Genomic DNA, 16,691 nt, shown 5'->3' with positions numbered 1-16,691 from the left:
CTGGCCAAATATGGCAACTACAGCTCCACCACTTTCATCACCATACACATTTTGTTAATATTACATTCATAATATATTATTTAGCAACTGAAGACATAGGATAAAAAATATAATCTATAAAAGTATGGCCTGCCATTAATTAGGTCCATGTTTAAATGTAGAAACGAACTGAAACGAGAGCAAAAACGTAATCGAGGGCAAACAATGCACTCTATCAATGAGGGGGGCTCATGCATCATCTATTCTACGTACATCCCTTTGAATAAAATGTGATGCTGTGCTCTGCTTTATCAATCAATGTTTATATTTGTGGAGGAAATTGAAAGGGTAGGAGTTAGGATCTAGGGAAGGAGTCAAGGAAATAGGAACCAATAATGAAGCCATGCTTTACTGACATCTGTTAGAGAAAAGCAGCGCGCTCAGTCTTCTTGATGTGGACACACCCCTTGTCTGTAATGCGTCGGTAGGCTATACTTCCTGGTAAATTAACTAGTTTCTTCTAAAGAACGTTGACTTACAACTTCGTTTTCAGATAAAGACGTATGGTATAATATCACGCAATTTACTCAAACTCGTTAAAAACAAAGAAAACAGGGTAATTCGTCTGAAAATGGGAAGCACCGTGATGGAGTCCAACAAGAAGGATATGAAAACCTCGAAGAAAAAGAGAACACTACGCCTAAATATGCCAGTAAGTTCGTAAATTATAGTCTGTTGTTTGACACCTATAGGTGTTTGTTGACGTGGCATTGTGGAAAGAGTAGTTTGTGTGTGATTATCGCAGTGAACTGCATGATCTGTGTTTGTAATGTTGCAAAAAAAATGTAACTTTCAAGTATGTTCGTGTGGTCGCATTGTTACATCAATCACCCGGGCATCTTTTCCAATTCACAGCGTCTAGACCTCACAGTTGAGGACATGTTTATATATATATATATATGTGTTTTTTTTGTAATGACATCATAATCAAAAACAACATTGTTCAGGTTGCCTTTTTTGACAGATTCTTTTCACAAACCTGAACTTTGGACAGGCATGAGATGATGCTAGTTTTACCCCCCCCATTTTTATTTTATTTTTTAAATATTTTTATTTAACTCGACAAGTCAGTTAAGGACACATTCTTATTTTCAATGACGGCCTAGGAACGGTGGGTTAACCGCCTTGTTCAGGGGCAGAACAACATATTTTTACCTTGTCATCTCAACTTTTCGGTTACTAGTCCGAACGCTCAACCACTAGGCTACCTGCCGCCCCAGCATCAAGTCTTCAAAACATGGACTCAACATCAGCTATTCGCTTGGTTTTGGGGGTGAAATGTTCATGTCTATTCACATCTAAATTTCAATGCAATATGCCATCATTTTCATCATCACTACCACAATCAACATATGATGCATTGAAATCATGTCAAAGACCTGAAGCCCATCCCATACTCGAACCTAAAACTCATCCTGTACTGGTCTATTTACACAATCCAAATACCACTGAGGTCTAATTGGGCCTTGATTCATTCCTTAAATGCACCAGCATTGTTATTCCGTTACTGTTATTCAGTTATTGTTATCAGTTACTGTTTAGAACAATTATTTCCAATCTAGTTGGCTTATGGGCAATAAGGTATTTGATGTTTTTGTGTGAGAATAAAGAGGAAGCTGGGGAAACAGCTGGAAACACACTACTCTGGTCTGCTCTAAACCACTGAGTCATGATGCATTGTGTCCCTGCACTGTAACTAGGGGCAACAAAGAAGCTAGAGAGAAAGTCCTGATTTTATTGGATTTGAGTATTATTCTGGTTTCCCCTTGCATCATGTCCTCTCTGCTCAAATGAACCAAGTCACTGATCGCATTGGCATCATATCAGCGTGTTTAACCTGAAACAATGGCGAGCAGTTAGCACTGTGTACAGTCTTGTTAAACCAGGCTAGCATCATTATGGGTTTCTCTTTGCTTCCCTAGACAATATCTGATATATTTATACTATGTGCATTATCTAAACTTGCATTTTCTATATTAAGAAAATGCCCCAACATCTGCAGAGCAAATAGGCCCTAAGTTATTTGAATGACAGTGAATTATTACTGTCGGTGCTGACTGCTGCTACATTCATGTTGCTGCACCTCATTGGTCTTCTTTGGATGGCATCCAATAGATCCCTCCCAGAAGTAATGCATGGATTAAAAATGCCTCTAGATGTGTAGACGCATCTGCTTTTCCACGCAACTACATTTGTTTATTGCTATGAATTATTGCCCTTTCTCCTTTTTAAACATGATTGACTTGCAGAACTTGAAAATTATACAGGTCTATACAGAAAGCTAGGGTAAATGTATTTCCTGCTCATCCCATGCCCCAGTAGTGGTTTAACACGTTTCTCCTCTTTCAGAGCTTAACATGTCTCGCCGGAAGCAGATTGCACCTAAAGCCGGAAATTACATTTTGGTCCAGTCAATCACTCTCTGGATGTAACATCGATAGTCCATTTTTCTTGTCAAAATTGGCTGAAAGCCTTCTCTGTCTGAAGGACTTAAGTGCTTTCGCCTTCCCCATACTGGACGGCAAGTCTGGAGGCTCGGGCAAGGATGGCTATCCAAATGTAAATGGTCTTCATACTCGTGGTTACACACAATTAAGTTGTTCTTGACCGACAGCATTGCGCTTCTCACCTTTGTTCTACTGCTTGAGCTCCTATTCCACTTATAGAATATTAGCTCAAAAGTATTGTGGAGCTCCTGCACCTAAATATAAACAGTACCTTCACCCAAAATGAGTACCAGAACCTATTTCAGTCCAAGTCAAGCACTGATAAGAAGCCTAATTTATGGTTTCCACTGGATCAGAGCTTGACATTTTTAACTTTCATGCTGAGTGGTTATCGAAAGGGAGACAGCTGGAAATATTTTTCAAATACTTAACTATTGTAATTCTCAATGGATGTAAAAACAGACTTTGTTTGCTTGCTGTTTCAGGTGAAGAAACATAACATTGGGAAGCTCCACAAGTCATTAGTGGTGATGCGTTAAGCCAATCAGAAATACTATCAGATCCCCAAATGGGCACATCCTCAAATGGGCACATCTGTGTGCAGGCCAGGTAGCCTATAGGCCTACTTCTAAACTCAGCAAAAAAAGAAACGTCCTCACTGTCAACGTCCTTATTTTCAGCAAACTTAACGTGTAAATATTTGTATGAACATAACAACATTCAACAACTGAGACATAAACTGAACAAGTTCAACAGTCAGGTGACTAACAGAAATGGAATAATCTGTCCCTGAACAAAGGGGGGTTCAAAAGTAATAGTCAGTATCTGGTGTGGCCACCAGCTGCAATAAGTACTGCAGTGCATCTCCTCACGGACTGCACCAGATTTGCCAGCTCTTGCTGTGACATGTTACCCCACTCTTCCACCAAGGCACCTGCAATTTCCCGGACATTTCTGTGGTGAATGGCCCTAGCCCTCATCCTCCGATCCAACAGGTCCCTGACATGCTCAATGGGATTGAGATCCGGGCTCTTCACAACATAGATGAATCATGAGAAAGGAAAACTACGTGGATATTTTGAAGCAACATCTCAAGACATCAGTCAGGAAGTTAAAGCTTGGTCGAAAATGGGTCTTCCAAATGGACAATGACCCCAAGCATACTTCCAAAATTGTGGTAAAATGGCTTAAGGACAACAAAGTCAAGGTATTGGAGTGGCCATCACAAGCCCTGACCTCAATCCAATAGAAGATTTGTGGAAAGAACTGAAAAAGCCTGTGCGAGCAAGGAGGCCTACAAACCTGACTCAGTTACACCAGCTCTGTCAGGAGGAATGGGCCAAAATTCACCCAACTTATTGTGGGAAGCTTGTGGAAGGCTACCCAAAACATTTGACCCAAGTTAAACAATTTAAAGGCAATGCTACCAAATACTAATTGAGTGTATGTAAACTTCTGACCCACTGGGAATGTGATGAAAGAAATAACTGAAATAAATCATTCTCTCTACTATTATTCTGACATTTCACGTTCTTAAAATAAAGTGGAGATCCTAAATGACCTTAGACAGGGAATATTTACTCGGATTAAATGTCAGGAATTGTGAAAAACAGTTGAAATGTATTTGGCAAAGGTTAAGGCATTTAGCCAATACTGCTGCTACTCTCTGTTCATCATATATGCATAGTCACTTTAACCATATCTACATGTGCATACTACCTCAATCAGCCTAACTAACCGGTGTCTGTATGTAGCCTCGCTACTTTTATAGCCTCGCTACTGTATATAGCCTGTCTTTTTAACTGTTTATATTTCTTTACCTACCTATTGTTCACCTAATACTTTTTTTTTGCACTATTGGTTAGAGCCTGTAAGTAAGCATTTCACTGTAAGGTCTACACCTGTTGTATTTGGAGCACGTGACAAACTTTGATTTGATTGTGTAAGTAAGCTTCCGACTTCAACTGAAAGTGTGCCTTGAATTCTAAATAAATGAGACTGTCACCAGCAAAGCACCATCACACCACCACCTCCATGCTTCACTGTGGGAACCACACATGCAGAGATCATCCGTTTACCTACTCGGCGTCGCACAAAGACACGGCGGTTGGAACCAAAAATCTCATTTTGACTCATCAGACCAAAGGACAGATTTCCACCGATCTAATGTCCATTGCTTGTGTTTCTTGTCCCAAGCAAGTCTTCTTATTGGTGTCCTTTTCGTAGTGTTTTCTTTGCAGCAATTCGTCCATGAAGGCCTGATTCACGCAATCTCCTCTGAACAGTTGATGTTGAGATGTGTCTGTTACTTGAACTCTGAAGCATTTATTTGGGCTGCAATTTCTGAGGCTGGTAACTCTATTGAACTTATCCTCTGCAGCAGAGGTAACTCTCTGTCTGAAGACAGAGAGAGCCTGAAGACCAATCGACCAGTTGTCTAATTGGGGTCTGCCCTACAGAGATGTTTAGACAACTTCTTGGTTGTGCAATCTCTTACTATATGTGTCGTCTTTGGTTTTGACTTGGTAGTGTTTTTTGTTTTTTAGCTTTTTCTCACTTCTATCATGCTTTTCTACAAAGCAAGCTTCTCTTCCTTCTCGGTCTAAGTGCCTTCAGTAGTTATTTTCCCAACAACCTCAGTCTTTTTCTCTGAATTATAGGATTTGATTCCTTCTTGATATTTTTTTTTCAACTGTTTGTAGTGAATTAGTGCTTGTAAGAAAGGCATTTCACTTGTGCATGTGACCATTAACTTGAACCACCGGTCTTTCCTCATGTTTTGAACTAGCTGATAGATTTGTTGATCAAACTCTCCAATCTGACTAGCTTGCCCTAAACACGCTGTTGTGCAATAAGAAAGTTTGTTGGCAAACAGAGAAGTAGGGTGTGTGTGCTGTCTTTCTCAGATTTGTTACAGGATTGGCCAAACAGAAATGTCTGCAGCGTAGGGCCAGTCTTAAGCTAATATCATGCTCAAACATTGGAAAGGAAATTAGAGGCTCAGGACTGATTTGGTGATATGTTGTACAGTACCAGTATGTCTGGACCAATAAGGAATGTTTAGAGAAACTTCTCCCAAATGCGCTGTAGGCGTGGTTGTAATTTGCTCTTGGCAATCCTTTGAGTTCGTAGCCTGTTTTCTGTCACCTAAACACTTCTCTGCAATATTTTACTGTTTCATCTAAAAACACTGCTAGTGTTTTATCACATTTTCGCATTCGCTTATTAATATATAGTAGCACAATCCCCAATAGGCTTTAATTTAGTGGGGCAAAAAGTCAGCCACCAATTGTGCAAGTTCTCCCACTTAAAAAGATGAGAGGCCTGTAATTTTCATCATAGGTACACTTCAACTATGACAGACAAAATGAGGAAAAAAATCCAGAAAATCACATTGTAGGATTTGTAATGAATTTATTTGCAAATTTTGGTGGAAAATAAGTATTTGGTCAATAACAAAAGTTTCTCAATACTTTGTTATATACCCTTTGCCAATAAAGAGGTCAAATGTTTTCTGTAAGTCTTCAAGGTTTTCACACACTGTTCCTGGTATTTTGGCCCATTCCTCCATGCAGATCTCCTCTAGAGCAGTGATGTTTTGGGGCTGTTGCTGGGCAACACGGACTTTCAACTCCCTCCAAAGATTTTCTATGGGGTTGAGATCTGGAGACTGGCTAGGCCACTCCAGGACCTTGAAATGCTTCTTACGAAGCCACTCCTTCGTTGCCCGGGCGGTGTGTTTGGGATCATTGAAATGCTGAAAGTCCCAGCCACGTTTCATCTTCAATGCCCTTGCTGATGGAAGGAGGTTTTCACTCAAAATTTCACGATACATGGCCCCATTCATTCTTCCCTTTACACGGATCAGTCGTACTGGTCCCTTTGCATAAAAACAGCCCCAAAGCATGATGTTTCCACCCCCATGCTTCACAGTAGGTATGGTGTTCTTTGGATGCAACTCAGCATTCTATGTCCTCCAAATACGACAAGTTGAGTTTTTACCAAAAAGTTCTATTTTGGTTTCATCTAACCATATGACATTCTCCCAATCTTCTTCTGGATCATCCAAATGCTCTTTAGCAAACTTCAGATGGGCCTGGACATGTACTGGCTTAGGCAGGGGGACGCGTCTGCTGGCACTGCAGGATTTGAGTCCCTGGCGGCGTAGTGTGTTACTGATGGTAGGCTTTGTTACTTTGGTCCCAGCTCTCTGCAGGTCATTCACTAGGTCCCCCCGTGTGGTTCTGGGATTTTTGCTCACCGTTCTTGTGACTATTTTGACTCCACGGTGTGAGGTCTTGCGTGGAGCCCCAGATCGAGGGAGATTATCAGTGGTCTTGTATGTCTTCCATTTCCTAATAATTGCTCCCACAGTTGATTTCTTCAAACCAATCTGCTTACCCATTGCAGATTCAGTCTTCCCAGCCTGGTGCAGGTCTACAATTTTGTTTCTGGTGTCCTTTGACAGCTCTTTGGTCTTGGCCATAGTGGAGTTTGAGGTTGTGGACAGGTGTCTTTTATACTGATAACAACTTCAAACAGGTGCCATTAATACAGGTAACGAGTGGAAGACAGAGGAGCCTCTTAAAGAAGAAGTTACAGGTCTGTGAGAGCCAGAAATCTTGCTTGTTTGTAGGTGACAATACTTATTTTCCACCATAATTTGCAAATAAATTCATTAAAAATCCTACAATGTGACTTTCTGGATTTTTTTTCCCCCCTCATTTTGTCTGTCATAGTTGAAGTGTACCTATGATGAAAATTACAGGCCTTTTTAAGTGGGAAAACTTGCACAATTGGTGGCTGACTAAATACTTTTTTTGCCCCACTTTATAAGTGTATGAAATTCAAATTTTCAGCCTCCCACTTTTACCCATATATTTTTTTGCAACACGGGTTATTTGCACTGCTTATTCACTGACCGCCAGGTACGGCTTAAAATTAGGCAGCCTTACTCTGTTTCCCCTTCAGACATGTTTGACGGAGCTCCTTCTCAATTTGTTGCACATTTCCCCACAACACAAAGCAAGGCTTTAACCTGTTTCCCAGATAGGCAGTCCACTGTAAGCTAGATGGTGTCCGACAGTCATCTGTAATACTATTGAACACAGGGGTTAATGTTCTTTGTCACTGCAACGGAGTTCCGTCACATGGGATTTAAAAAAATTGTTTTTATTGAAAATGACTGGAATAGGTAAAACTTTGAAGTTTAATGGGGGCCCCCCAGTGGCGCTTTGACAAGGTTGTCAGGTGTACCCGTTTCCCCCAACACATTGGTGCGGCTGGCTTTCAGGTTAAGTGGGCATTGTGTCAAGAAGCAGTGCGGTTGGTAGTGTTGTGTTTTTCGGAGCACGTACGGCTCTCGACCTTCGCCTCTCCCGAGTTCGTACGGGAGTTGCAACGATGAGACAAGACTGTAACAACCAATTTGGATACCATGAAAAATGGGTAAAACATTTTTTGCAGTTTAATACATTATAATCCCTAAAAGCATAATGGTCATAACCTCTTCCGTGGGAAAAAAATAAATAAAAGTTAACTGGTCCCTGCAGACAATCAATCTTTAGATCGACTTAAAGGAAAATACCACTCCCAACTATATTTTGGTATTTGTTTCATTAGTCCTCTGATGCAACCCTAAAATGTTTTTCGTGTCAGCAATCAGTTTAAGGTACAGAACTTTCAAAATATCAACAAGTGCAACAGTATGATGTTTACAGGGGTTAAACCCAAAATAAAAAACATCTCTGGACCTGGGTAGTCAGAGCATTTTGAGGAATCCTGTGTCACCCCCAGGTGCTCTGTCATTTGCCATCTGGCCTTATCGACCCCTAAAACCAGCCAATGGTGTTATTGGCTGGATAGAGCTCACAACATGATACTTCCTTGTGATGCTTGGGGAGTAGTGAACTCTAGTTCAACTAGTAATTTAACTACATTTTGCAGTAGCTTGGTGGTAGTTTAACTAAATTCAAATCTAGGTAATGTTTTCAGTTGACTTTTTTTGCAGTGTAACTAATTACTGGAACTGCAAAAAAAGAATATGGGTGAAGTAGGCAATTTCCTTTTTTGGAACCAGACCTGCCTCGTTTCTACTTGAAACAGTTTTTGTGTTCAAAAGGCTGAATTACACATTCTGTTAACTTATGACCCCCAAAGTGAACAGTTCTTGCAATTTTCAGAATTACATATGATAATTTTTCACAAAGTAGTTTAATGATGAGCTACATTTCCAAAGTAACTTTAAATAAACTTTTTTCTAATAGTAGCTTAACTTCTTCCAGTGTGAAGTAATCGGTAGCTTGGTAAACTTTATTTTCAGAGAAGCTTCCCCAACACTGGGTGGTACTACTGTACGCATGCAGTTCCACAGGGTAATGTGATAGGTCACATGGTTTCATATCTCAGACAAAGAGAAGTGACTTCACCGACGCAATGGGCATCTCGTGCAGACTGTCAAGCCTTATATATTCCACACAGGCTCTAATGATTTATAAATCAAACAAATTGAAATTGTGAGGTGAAACTACATTTTTATTTTATGCTAATGTGGACTTGTGATTTCTTTTGACTACAGTCCACAAAGCCTCTGTCACAATATTCCCAGGTGTCAATATATCATTCTGCTTAACTGTATAGTGACACATCGTGCATAAACAAACAAGGTATTTGCATGAGTGTATGTCAATGAATTACCTTCCCCTCTCTTCTATCTCAGGGAGAGGTCTGCAGCCACTCTGTCAACCCAACTAAAGGACTCTTTGTGAGGGGTGGTCCTGCCGGTGTCAGCCAACCCTCCAGTCCCATGGCTGCCCCTGCCCAGTCCCGTATCAGCCCTGGCTCATCCAGAACCATTTCCCCCTACCTCTCCACCCACCAGGTCCCCTCACCGCCCAAATCCCCCCTTTGCCTCAGCTTCAGTGGTATATTCCGCTCTTCGCCCAACTCATCATCCAACTCTAGCATCAAGCTCTTTTCTAGGACCAGGAAAGGTAATACAAATAAATGTATTTCAAAGAGCCGACTGTTTCCTGTATTTGCTGAAAAACCTCAAGGCAGGAAGTTATCAGCATTATTGTGGTATTAGACTTTGATTTTGACAGAATTATCAATGACTGAATTATGTGCAGACACATTGTAATAATATGGAATAAATACCATAGCAAACACAGATTGCTCATCAGAAGAACATGGTCATAAAATGGTAAGACCCTAGACAGTCCTAGCGCATTAGTGCTAAAAAGCCCTGCAAGAGCTGTAGGGGGCAGCAGTCCCCTTCTGGAAAGCAAAAGCAATGCAAACCTCACCATCTTATTGCCATGTCCTGAGAGCTCAGTGACCCATCATGACCAAGACCATTCTGGGTCTTAAGCTTAGAGAGGGCCATACAGTATTATTCAAGGACTGCAGACAGATGTGCTTCTTTCCTTGTTGACAATGATAAGAGTCTAAATAACTTCCTCTTGGGGTTAAAAGAAAACGTGACAACATAGAGGGCTTTGTTTAGCTTGTGTTTTCTGGCTTTCATGGGTGGCCTCTAAAGCCAGAATGTCATATTGTCTTGCTGGCCTCTGGGATTCATTGAACTAGTCCAAGCACATGTTTTCTAGCTAATCTCCATGGAATTATGAATTATTAGTACAAACTTACATTGTGAATGATACTATTGCATGTCACCACCCGAGTTAAGAGTCAACACGCCACCCTGGTAGTAATGTTGATTAGTATTTACTCTTTAAAACATTAGAAAGGCCTTGGACGACAGCTACAGTACTAAAGGAAACTGTAGATTTAAAAATAATTAAACAGTCATGACTGTTTTAAATGTAGCCTTTATGACTTTAGGTTTCAAGTTAACTGTTACCAAAATAATGACTGGTTGGAAGTGATTTGTTGAGTAGTAGAGAGTAGCTTCCTTGTCAAATGGCCAGAGTGCAGAGTTAACCGAAGGACTTAAGCTCTTCCGTCTCAGTACTTGTATAGTTAATGGTCTAATTAAAATCAGTCTGTTGTGCATAGAAATACTTTGGTTAAAACGCCTAAAAGGGGAGTCACTTTCCCTGGCTGGTGTTCACCCATTCTTCCCAGTTCCTATGAAGTCTTGTTTGGCAGCTTATAACGGAAAATTTCATCTGGGGCCAGGCCTTAGCTTGGGGCAAGCTCTGTTTTCTCCTGAAGATTAATATGGGTCACCAACAGTACTGAAACTCATACAGTGACTGGGGCCATGACTCTTGAAGGTTCATGGTGTATTTAAACTATTGTTGTAATCGAGCATCAGTTGCCACAAGTGTGCTATGCCCTGTTAATTTCTTGCTCTCTTCCATCCATCCATCACTTTATAAGACATTGTTTGGGGCTTGGATGTCAAGAATTCTATATTTTCTACAGGGGCTTAAATGCATGGCATCTACTGACTTTTGGGTTTTATAATATAATAAGTTATTTGTACTCTTCCCCCCCCCCTCCCCAGCGTAGAAACAATTGAAGTGTCATAGGAGCAGGTCAAAGTTAACACTTGACTGCATCTCCACATTCATGCTCTGCTGCACTGTTTGACTTGTTCGGGCTGATCAGTTGCATAACCATTTTAATGGATCTGGGGTAGTGTAGAAGCCAGTCAGAGTCATAACTAACTGGGTCATCACAGGGTGTGTGGCACCCATCTGATCAGATGACTCCACCGGCGCCAGGCCAGACCAGGGAAAGACCTTGGGGCGTCCCTTCAGTCAGCTGAGGATGGTTGAGGTGATCTGGGGCTGGGATCAGCACTTTTTAAAGGTCAGTCTTCCTGAGTTCGCTACAGTACTGGGACAGTGAACTGACCTAGCTGTCGCTCTGAGACAGAATGTTCCACTAGAAGTACATACAGAGCCTTCACAAAGTATTCACACCCCTTTACTTTTTCCACATGTTGTATTATAGCCTGAAATGAGAATGGATTACATTTGGGGGTTTGTGTCACTGGCCTACACACAATACCTCATAATGTCGAAGTAGAATTGTTTTAAAATATTTCCTTAATCAAAAATGAAAATCTGTATTGTTTTGAGTCTGTATTCAACCATTTTGCTATGGCAAGCCTAATAAGTTCAGGAATAAAAATTTGCTTAACAGGTCACATAAGTTGCATGGACTCAATAAAAGTGTTTGACTACCTCCTCTCTGTACACTACACATACAAGGTCTTTCTGTCGAGCAGTGAATTTCAAACACAGATTCAACCACAAAGACCAGAGGGCACCTATTAGTAGATGGGTAAAAAAAAATCAGACATTGAATATCCCTTTGAGAATGGTGAAGTTGTTAATTACACCTTGAATGGTGTATCAATACACCCAGTTACTACAGCGATACAGGCGTCCTTCCTAATTCACTTGGAAACTGCTCCGGGATTTCACTAAGGATGGATCAACATTTTAGTTACTCCACAATACTAACCTAATTGACAGGGTGAATAGGAAGGAAGCCTGAACAGTATACAAATACTCAATCATTTTGTTTGCAACAAGACTCTAATACTGCAAAGAATGTGGCAAAGCAAAGAACACTTTGTATTCAGAACAAAATGGATGTTTAGGGCACGTCCAATACAACACATCACCGAGTACCACTCTATTTTCAAGCATAGTGGTGGCTGCATCATGTATGGGTATGCATGTAATTGTGGAAGACTGGGGAGTTTTTCAGATATGTTTTTTAAAAATGGAATGGAGCTAAGCACAGGCAAAATCCTGAAGGAAAACCTGCTTCAGTCTGCTTTCCACCAGTTATGGGGAGATGAATTCACCTTTCAGCAAGACAATAACCTACAACACAAGGCCAAATCTACGCTGTAGTTGCTTACCAAGAAGACGATGAATGATCCTGAGTGGCCAAGTTACAGTTTTGACTTAAATCTATGGCAAGACTTGGAAAAAGGGTTGTCTAGCAATGATCAACAACTAATTTGACAGAGCTTAAAGAATTTTGAAAAGAATAATGTACAAATGTTTCACAATCTAGGTGTGGAAAGCTCTTAGACTTATCCAGAAAGACTCACAGCTGTAATCACTTCCAAAGGTGCTTCTACAAACTATTGTGAGTACTGAAGTAAATTAGATATGTTTGTATTTAATTTTCAATACATTTGCAAAAATGTCTGTTTTCACCTTGTCATTATTGGGTATTGTGTGTAGATGGGTGAGAAACATCTATTTAAATTCAGGCTGTAGCAACAAAATGTGAAATAAGTCAAGCGGTATGAATACTTTCTGAAGGCACTATTATGACACCTTTTGTTTTTATATAGATCAGGGATGAGCAACTTGGATGGGGGTCACAAATAAAACTGAATTTATCATGAGGGGGGCTACAGTGCCCCCCTCCCACATTTTAGCAGCCCACCTTGTGACAGTGAAGGTTTAAAAAAAACAACGCTGTTTTCAAGTTCAGTCAATTGTGCACATTGTGCCATGGTGTACAGAAAATGTTGCAGTTTTAAAGCAAGTTTGCTGCAATTGTACACGTTTTGCCAAAGGGTGGAGGCAAATGTTTGCTGTGTTTTATTTATATGATAGTTGATGATCAATGAGCCCACCCCCGGCCGGTATTTGGGGTATCTGTACTTTACTATTTATTTGACTACTTTTACTTCACTACATTCCTTAAGAAAATATTGTACTTTACTCCATACATTTCCCTTGATACCCAAAAGTACTTGTTACATTATGAATGCTAAGCAGGACAGGACAATAGTACAATTCACTCACTTCTCAACCGAACATCCCCGGTCATTCCTACTGCCTCTGGTCTGGCGGACTCATTAAACACACACATGCTTTCTGTCAATAAAAAAAAAGAAAATGGTGCCATCTGGTATCTTTACTTTTACTCAAGTATGACAGTTGCATACTTATTCTGCCACTGCTTACCAATCTAAAACAATTTAGCTGACATGGACAAATTGAGTGACTGCTGATGCACAACAACATTTTGAAATAACACCTAGTATTATATTATTATAACCTTTTTTTTTTGTGAACTAGATCCGTGGGCCTACAAAAGGGGGGGCTTGTAGGATGCCAGTCGCCCGTCCCTGATTTAGATATAGTGTTATGAGTATGTACACGTGAAGACCGAGACAGATGTGAGTGGTGATTTGAACGTGTTCGTTGGGGTTGAGGGGGACGCAGAAACTTAGCCAATCACTTTGCGTGTCCCTCCCAGGCTGGCCTCCTTTTTATAGGCTGCTGAAATGAGTACTATTTTAGACGCCACCCATAGCTGCACCTGACGCCACTACTAGAGCTCTGCAGAGAGAGGAGCAAAATAGAGCAGAGCGAGAGACAGTCCAACCAAAACAGAGCGGAAAGAGAGGAGGAGCAGAGTGGAATACAGCAGAGCGAGAGGAAGAGGGCCTGTGCTACGCTGTGCATTATCATATGGGAGTGTTGGACCGAGTCTCACACAGAATTCCACACGTCCTATCTTTCTTTCCCTGCTTGTGAGCTGCCACAGACACCAATACCCTGAGAGCTTTCTGGACTCACTGAGACATTTTAATGAATGAGCTTACAGAAATAAGAAAATATCAGAAGAGATCCTTAACTTTCTAGGAAATGCAAGCATGAAGACCAACTGTCTAAATGACAAGATGGCACATCAATGGGAAGGAGAAGAGGCATCTCTTAACCAGAAGAACAGATCTACTCAGGAGAACAAAGAAGAATTCATCTAAGATAGCCCATTGACTGAAGAGGGCCCTCCAATCCAAAGCACATCCTGCTAGGAAATGTTCAGCTAGCCTTGCTCATGAGACTTTCAATAATCTCCTGACTGGTAGGGAAAGACCCTTCTCCGGATATATCTTTCATTTAATTTTGGCACAGATCTTGTAATCTTTCACACATTAGTTTTATTATATTTATTAACATGGATCAGACGGAGTAGCTATTTCGTCACACTATTGGGTAGAGGTGTTCTACAGTTGTGACTCGTCCCGGATGGTCATGGTTCATATTGGGTGTTGAAACCATCGCTTTAACCCGCTGGTGTCCATGAAGAGGTTCGGCAGCCTGAGGAGGAGTAAGAAGCGGAAGGAGCAGGACCTGCTAGCGGCAGGAAGACGCCAGTCAGAGCCACCATGTCTGCCTGGTAATGTCTGGGTTCGCATGATCACACTATTTCAAGTGTCTATAAAAGTGTGTAACTGCATAGTATATGATGGGCCACAAGCCCTAAGATAGTGCATGCTGAGAGGAGAAAAAAAACGCAAGGAAATCAAGCTGCAGTGGCAGCTGTACAGTACTCATCCAAAGGCTTTTGACTTCTCAAACAAGGCAGAAAGCCAGTAGTGATGTGTGGGTAAAATCCCCAGTGAAGACTAGCCATGGGGGGGGAAAGGTATATTACAACCTAATGTGTTGTGAAAATTGCGTTGTTTGCTCTGTAACCGGTTAGTTCATATATATATATATATATCACACACTACCTTTCAAAAGTTTGGGTCAATTAGAAATGTCCTTGATTTTGAAAGAAAAGCAAAAAAAATGTCCATTTTAAAATAACATCAAATTGATCAGAAATACAGTTAAGACATTGTTAATGACTATTGTTGCTGGAAATGGCTATTTTTTTGGGGGGGGGTGTTAATGGAATATCTACATAGTGGGCCTCTGTACGCCTTTCGGCAACCATCAGTCCTGTGTGCCAATGGAACGTTGTGTTAGCTAATCCAAGTTTATAATTTTAAAAGGCTAATTGATTATGAGAGAACCCTTTTGCAATTGTTAGCACAGCTGAAAACTGTTGTTCTCATTAAAAAAGCAATAAAACTGACCTTTAGACTAGTTGAGTATCTGGAGCATCAACATTTGTGGGTTTGATTACAGGCTCAAAATGGCCAGAAACAAAATACTTTCTACTGAAACTCGTCAGTCTGTTCTTGTTCTGAGAAATGAAGGCTATTCCATGTGAGAAATTGCCAAGAAACTGAAGATCTGGTACAACGCTGTGTACTACTCCCTTCACAGAACAGCGCAAACTGGCTCTAACCAGAGTATAAACTTGGATTAGGTAACACAATGTGCCATTGGAACACAGGAGTGATGGTTGCTGATAATGGGCCTTTGTACGCCTATGTAGATATTCCATTAAAAAAATCTGGGCCTTTCATTGCAGTGCTAGCTGTGCCACCAGAGATTCTTGTTTCGCGCCCAGGCTCTGTCGCAGCCGGCCACGACCGGGAGGTCTGTGGGGCAACACACAATTGGCCTAGCGTCGTCCGGGTTAGGGAGGGTTTGGCCGGTAGGGACATCCTTGTCTCAACGCGCACCAGCGACTCCTGTGGCGCTGGTGCGCCAGGTGCACGGTGTTTCCCCTGACACAGTGATGCGGCTGGCTTCCGGGTTGGATGCGCGCTGTGTTAAAGAAGCAGTGCGGCTTGGTTGGGTTGTGTTTCGGAGGACGCATGGCTTTCGACCTTCGTCTCTCCCGAGCCCGTACGGGAGTTGTAGCGATGAGACAAGATAGTAACTACTAACAATTGGATACCATGAAAATGGGGAGAAAAGGGGGTAAAATTCAAAACAAAACAAAAATCTCAGTTTAGCTCAACAATGATTGGCTATTATTTTTTTATTTTTTACAAATGCTTGCTGGCTTCCCTTGCATTCAATGCCACGAGCAGCAACAATGTCATTCTCTTTTTGACCAGACCGCATCAGATAGATTGACTACACATACTGAGACAGAGGGGCACTGTTTCGTTCGCTTGGATACTTTCTCTGGTGAGATACATTCAGCCTCTTGCAAATTGAAGGACTTTTATGAAACACAGAGACGAAGGACACATTATTTGTATGTTTCTTCTTGGTCAACATGGCTTCCCTTGAAAACCATGCATATATGCTGCAGAAAGCTAACACAATATCATGCCCCGTCACATTATTTCGACCACTTACGTAACGAGCAAGTTTAAGTTAGGGGTTTCATTAACGCAGAAATCTTTGTTTTTCACGCAGGAAAAAGATCAAATGTATAAATATCCTGCTGCGTTTCCTAAACGCAGATCTAAAATGCTTATTGTAAATGTGTGCTCTGCATCAGACACATTTTGTGCTTTAGTTGCACTTTTCCACTCGGCTGACAATTCACGAACGGGCCTTCTATCAGCAGACAGAGCTCTGACTGATATATATGGAGCTACTTTTTGCTGCTACTTTT

General features: G+C 41.1%; 1 protein-coding gene across 5 annotated transcripts in view; it reads left to right on the top strand.

Annotated features, from left to right (window-relative positions):
* Positions 1-430: 430 nt before the first annotated feature.
* Positions 431-16,691, top strand: part of LOC135513231 (5'-AMP-activated protein kinase subunit gamma-1-like) — a 36,389-nt gene continuing 20,128 nt past the window's right edge. For 4 of the 5 annotated variants that reach the window (XR_010451506.1, XR_010451509.1, XR_010451507.1 and 1 more), the window contains exons 1-2: positions 431-691; positions 9,205-9,478. Coding sequence is in view for 2 of the 5 variants with exons in the window: in XM_064936056.1 (XP_064792128.1) it covers positions 611-691; positions 9,205-9,478 (355 nt within the window). In the remaining 3 variants the exon portion in view is untranslated. Of the gene's footprint in view, positions 692-2,388; positions 2,599-9,204; positions 9,479-16,691 lie in introns of all 5 variants that reach the window. The other variant, XM_064936076.1, reaches the window with a different exon arrangement.

This window comes from Oncorhynchus masou, chromosome 3 (genome assembly GCF_036934945.1).
Source record: "Oncorhynchus masou masou isolate Uvic2021 chromosome 3, UVic_Omas_1.1, whole genome shotgun sequence".
Lineage (NCBI taxonomy): Eukaryota > Metazoa > Chordata > Actinopteri > Salmoniformes > Salmonidae > Oncorhynchus > Oncorhynchus masou.
Note: the sequence above shows the minus strand (reverse complement) of the source record. Positions and strands in the feature narration are given on the sequence as shown.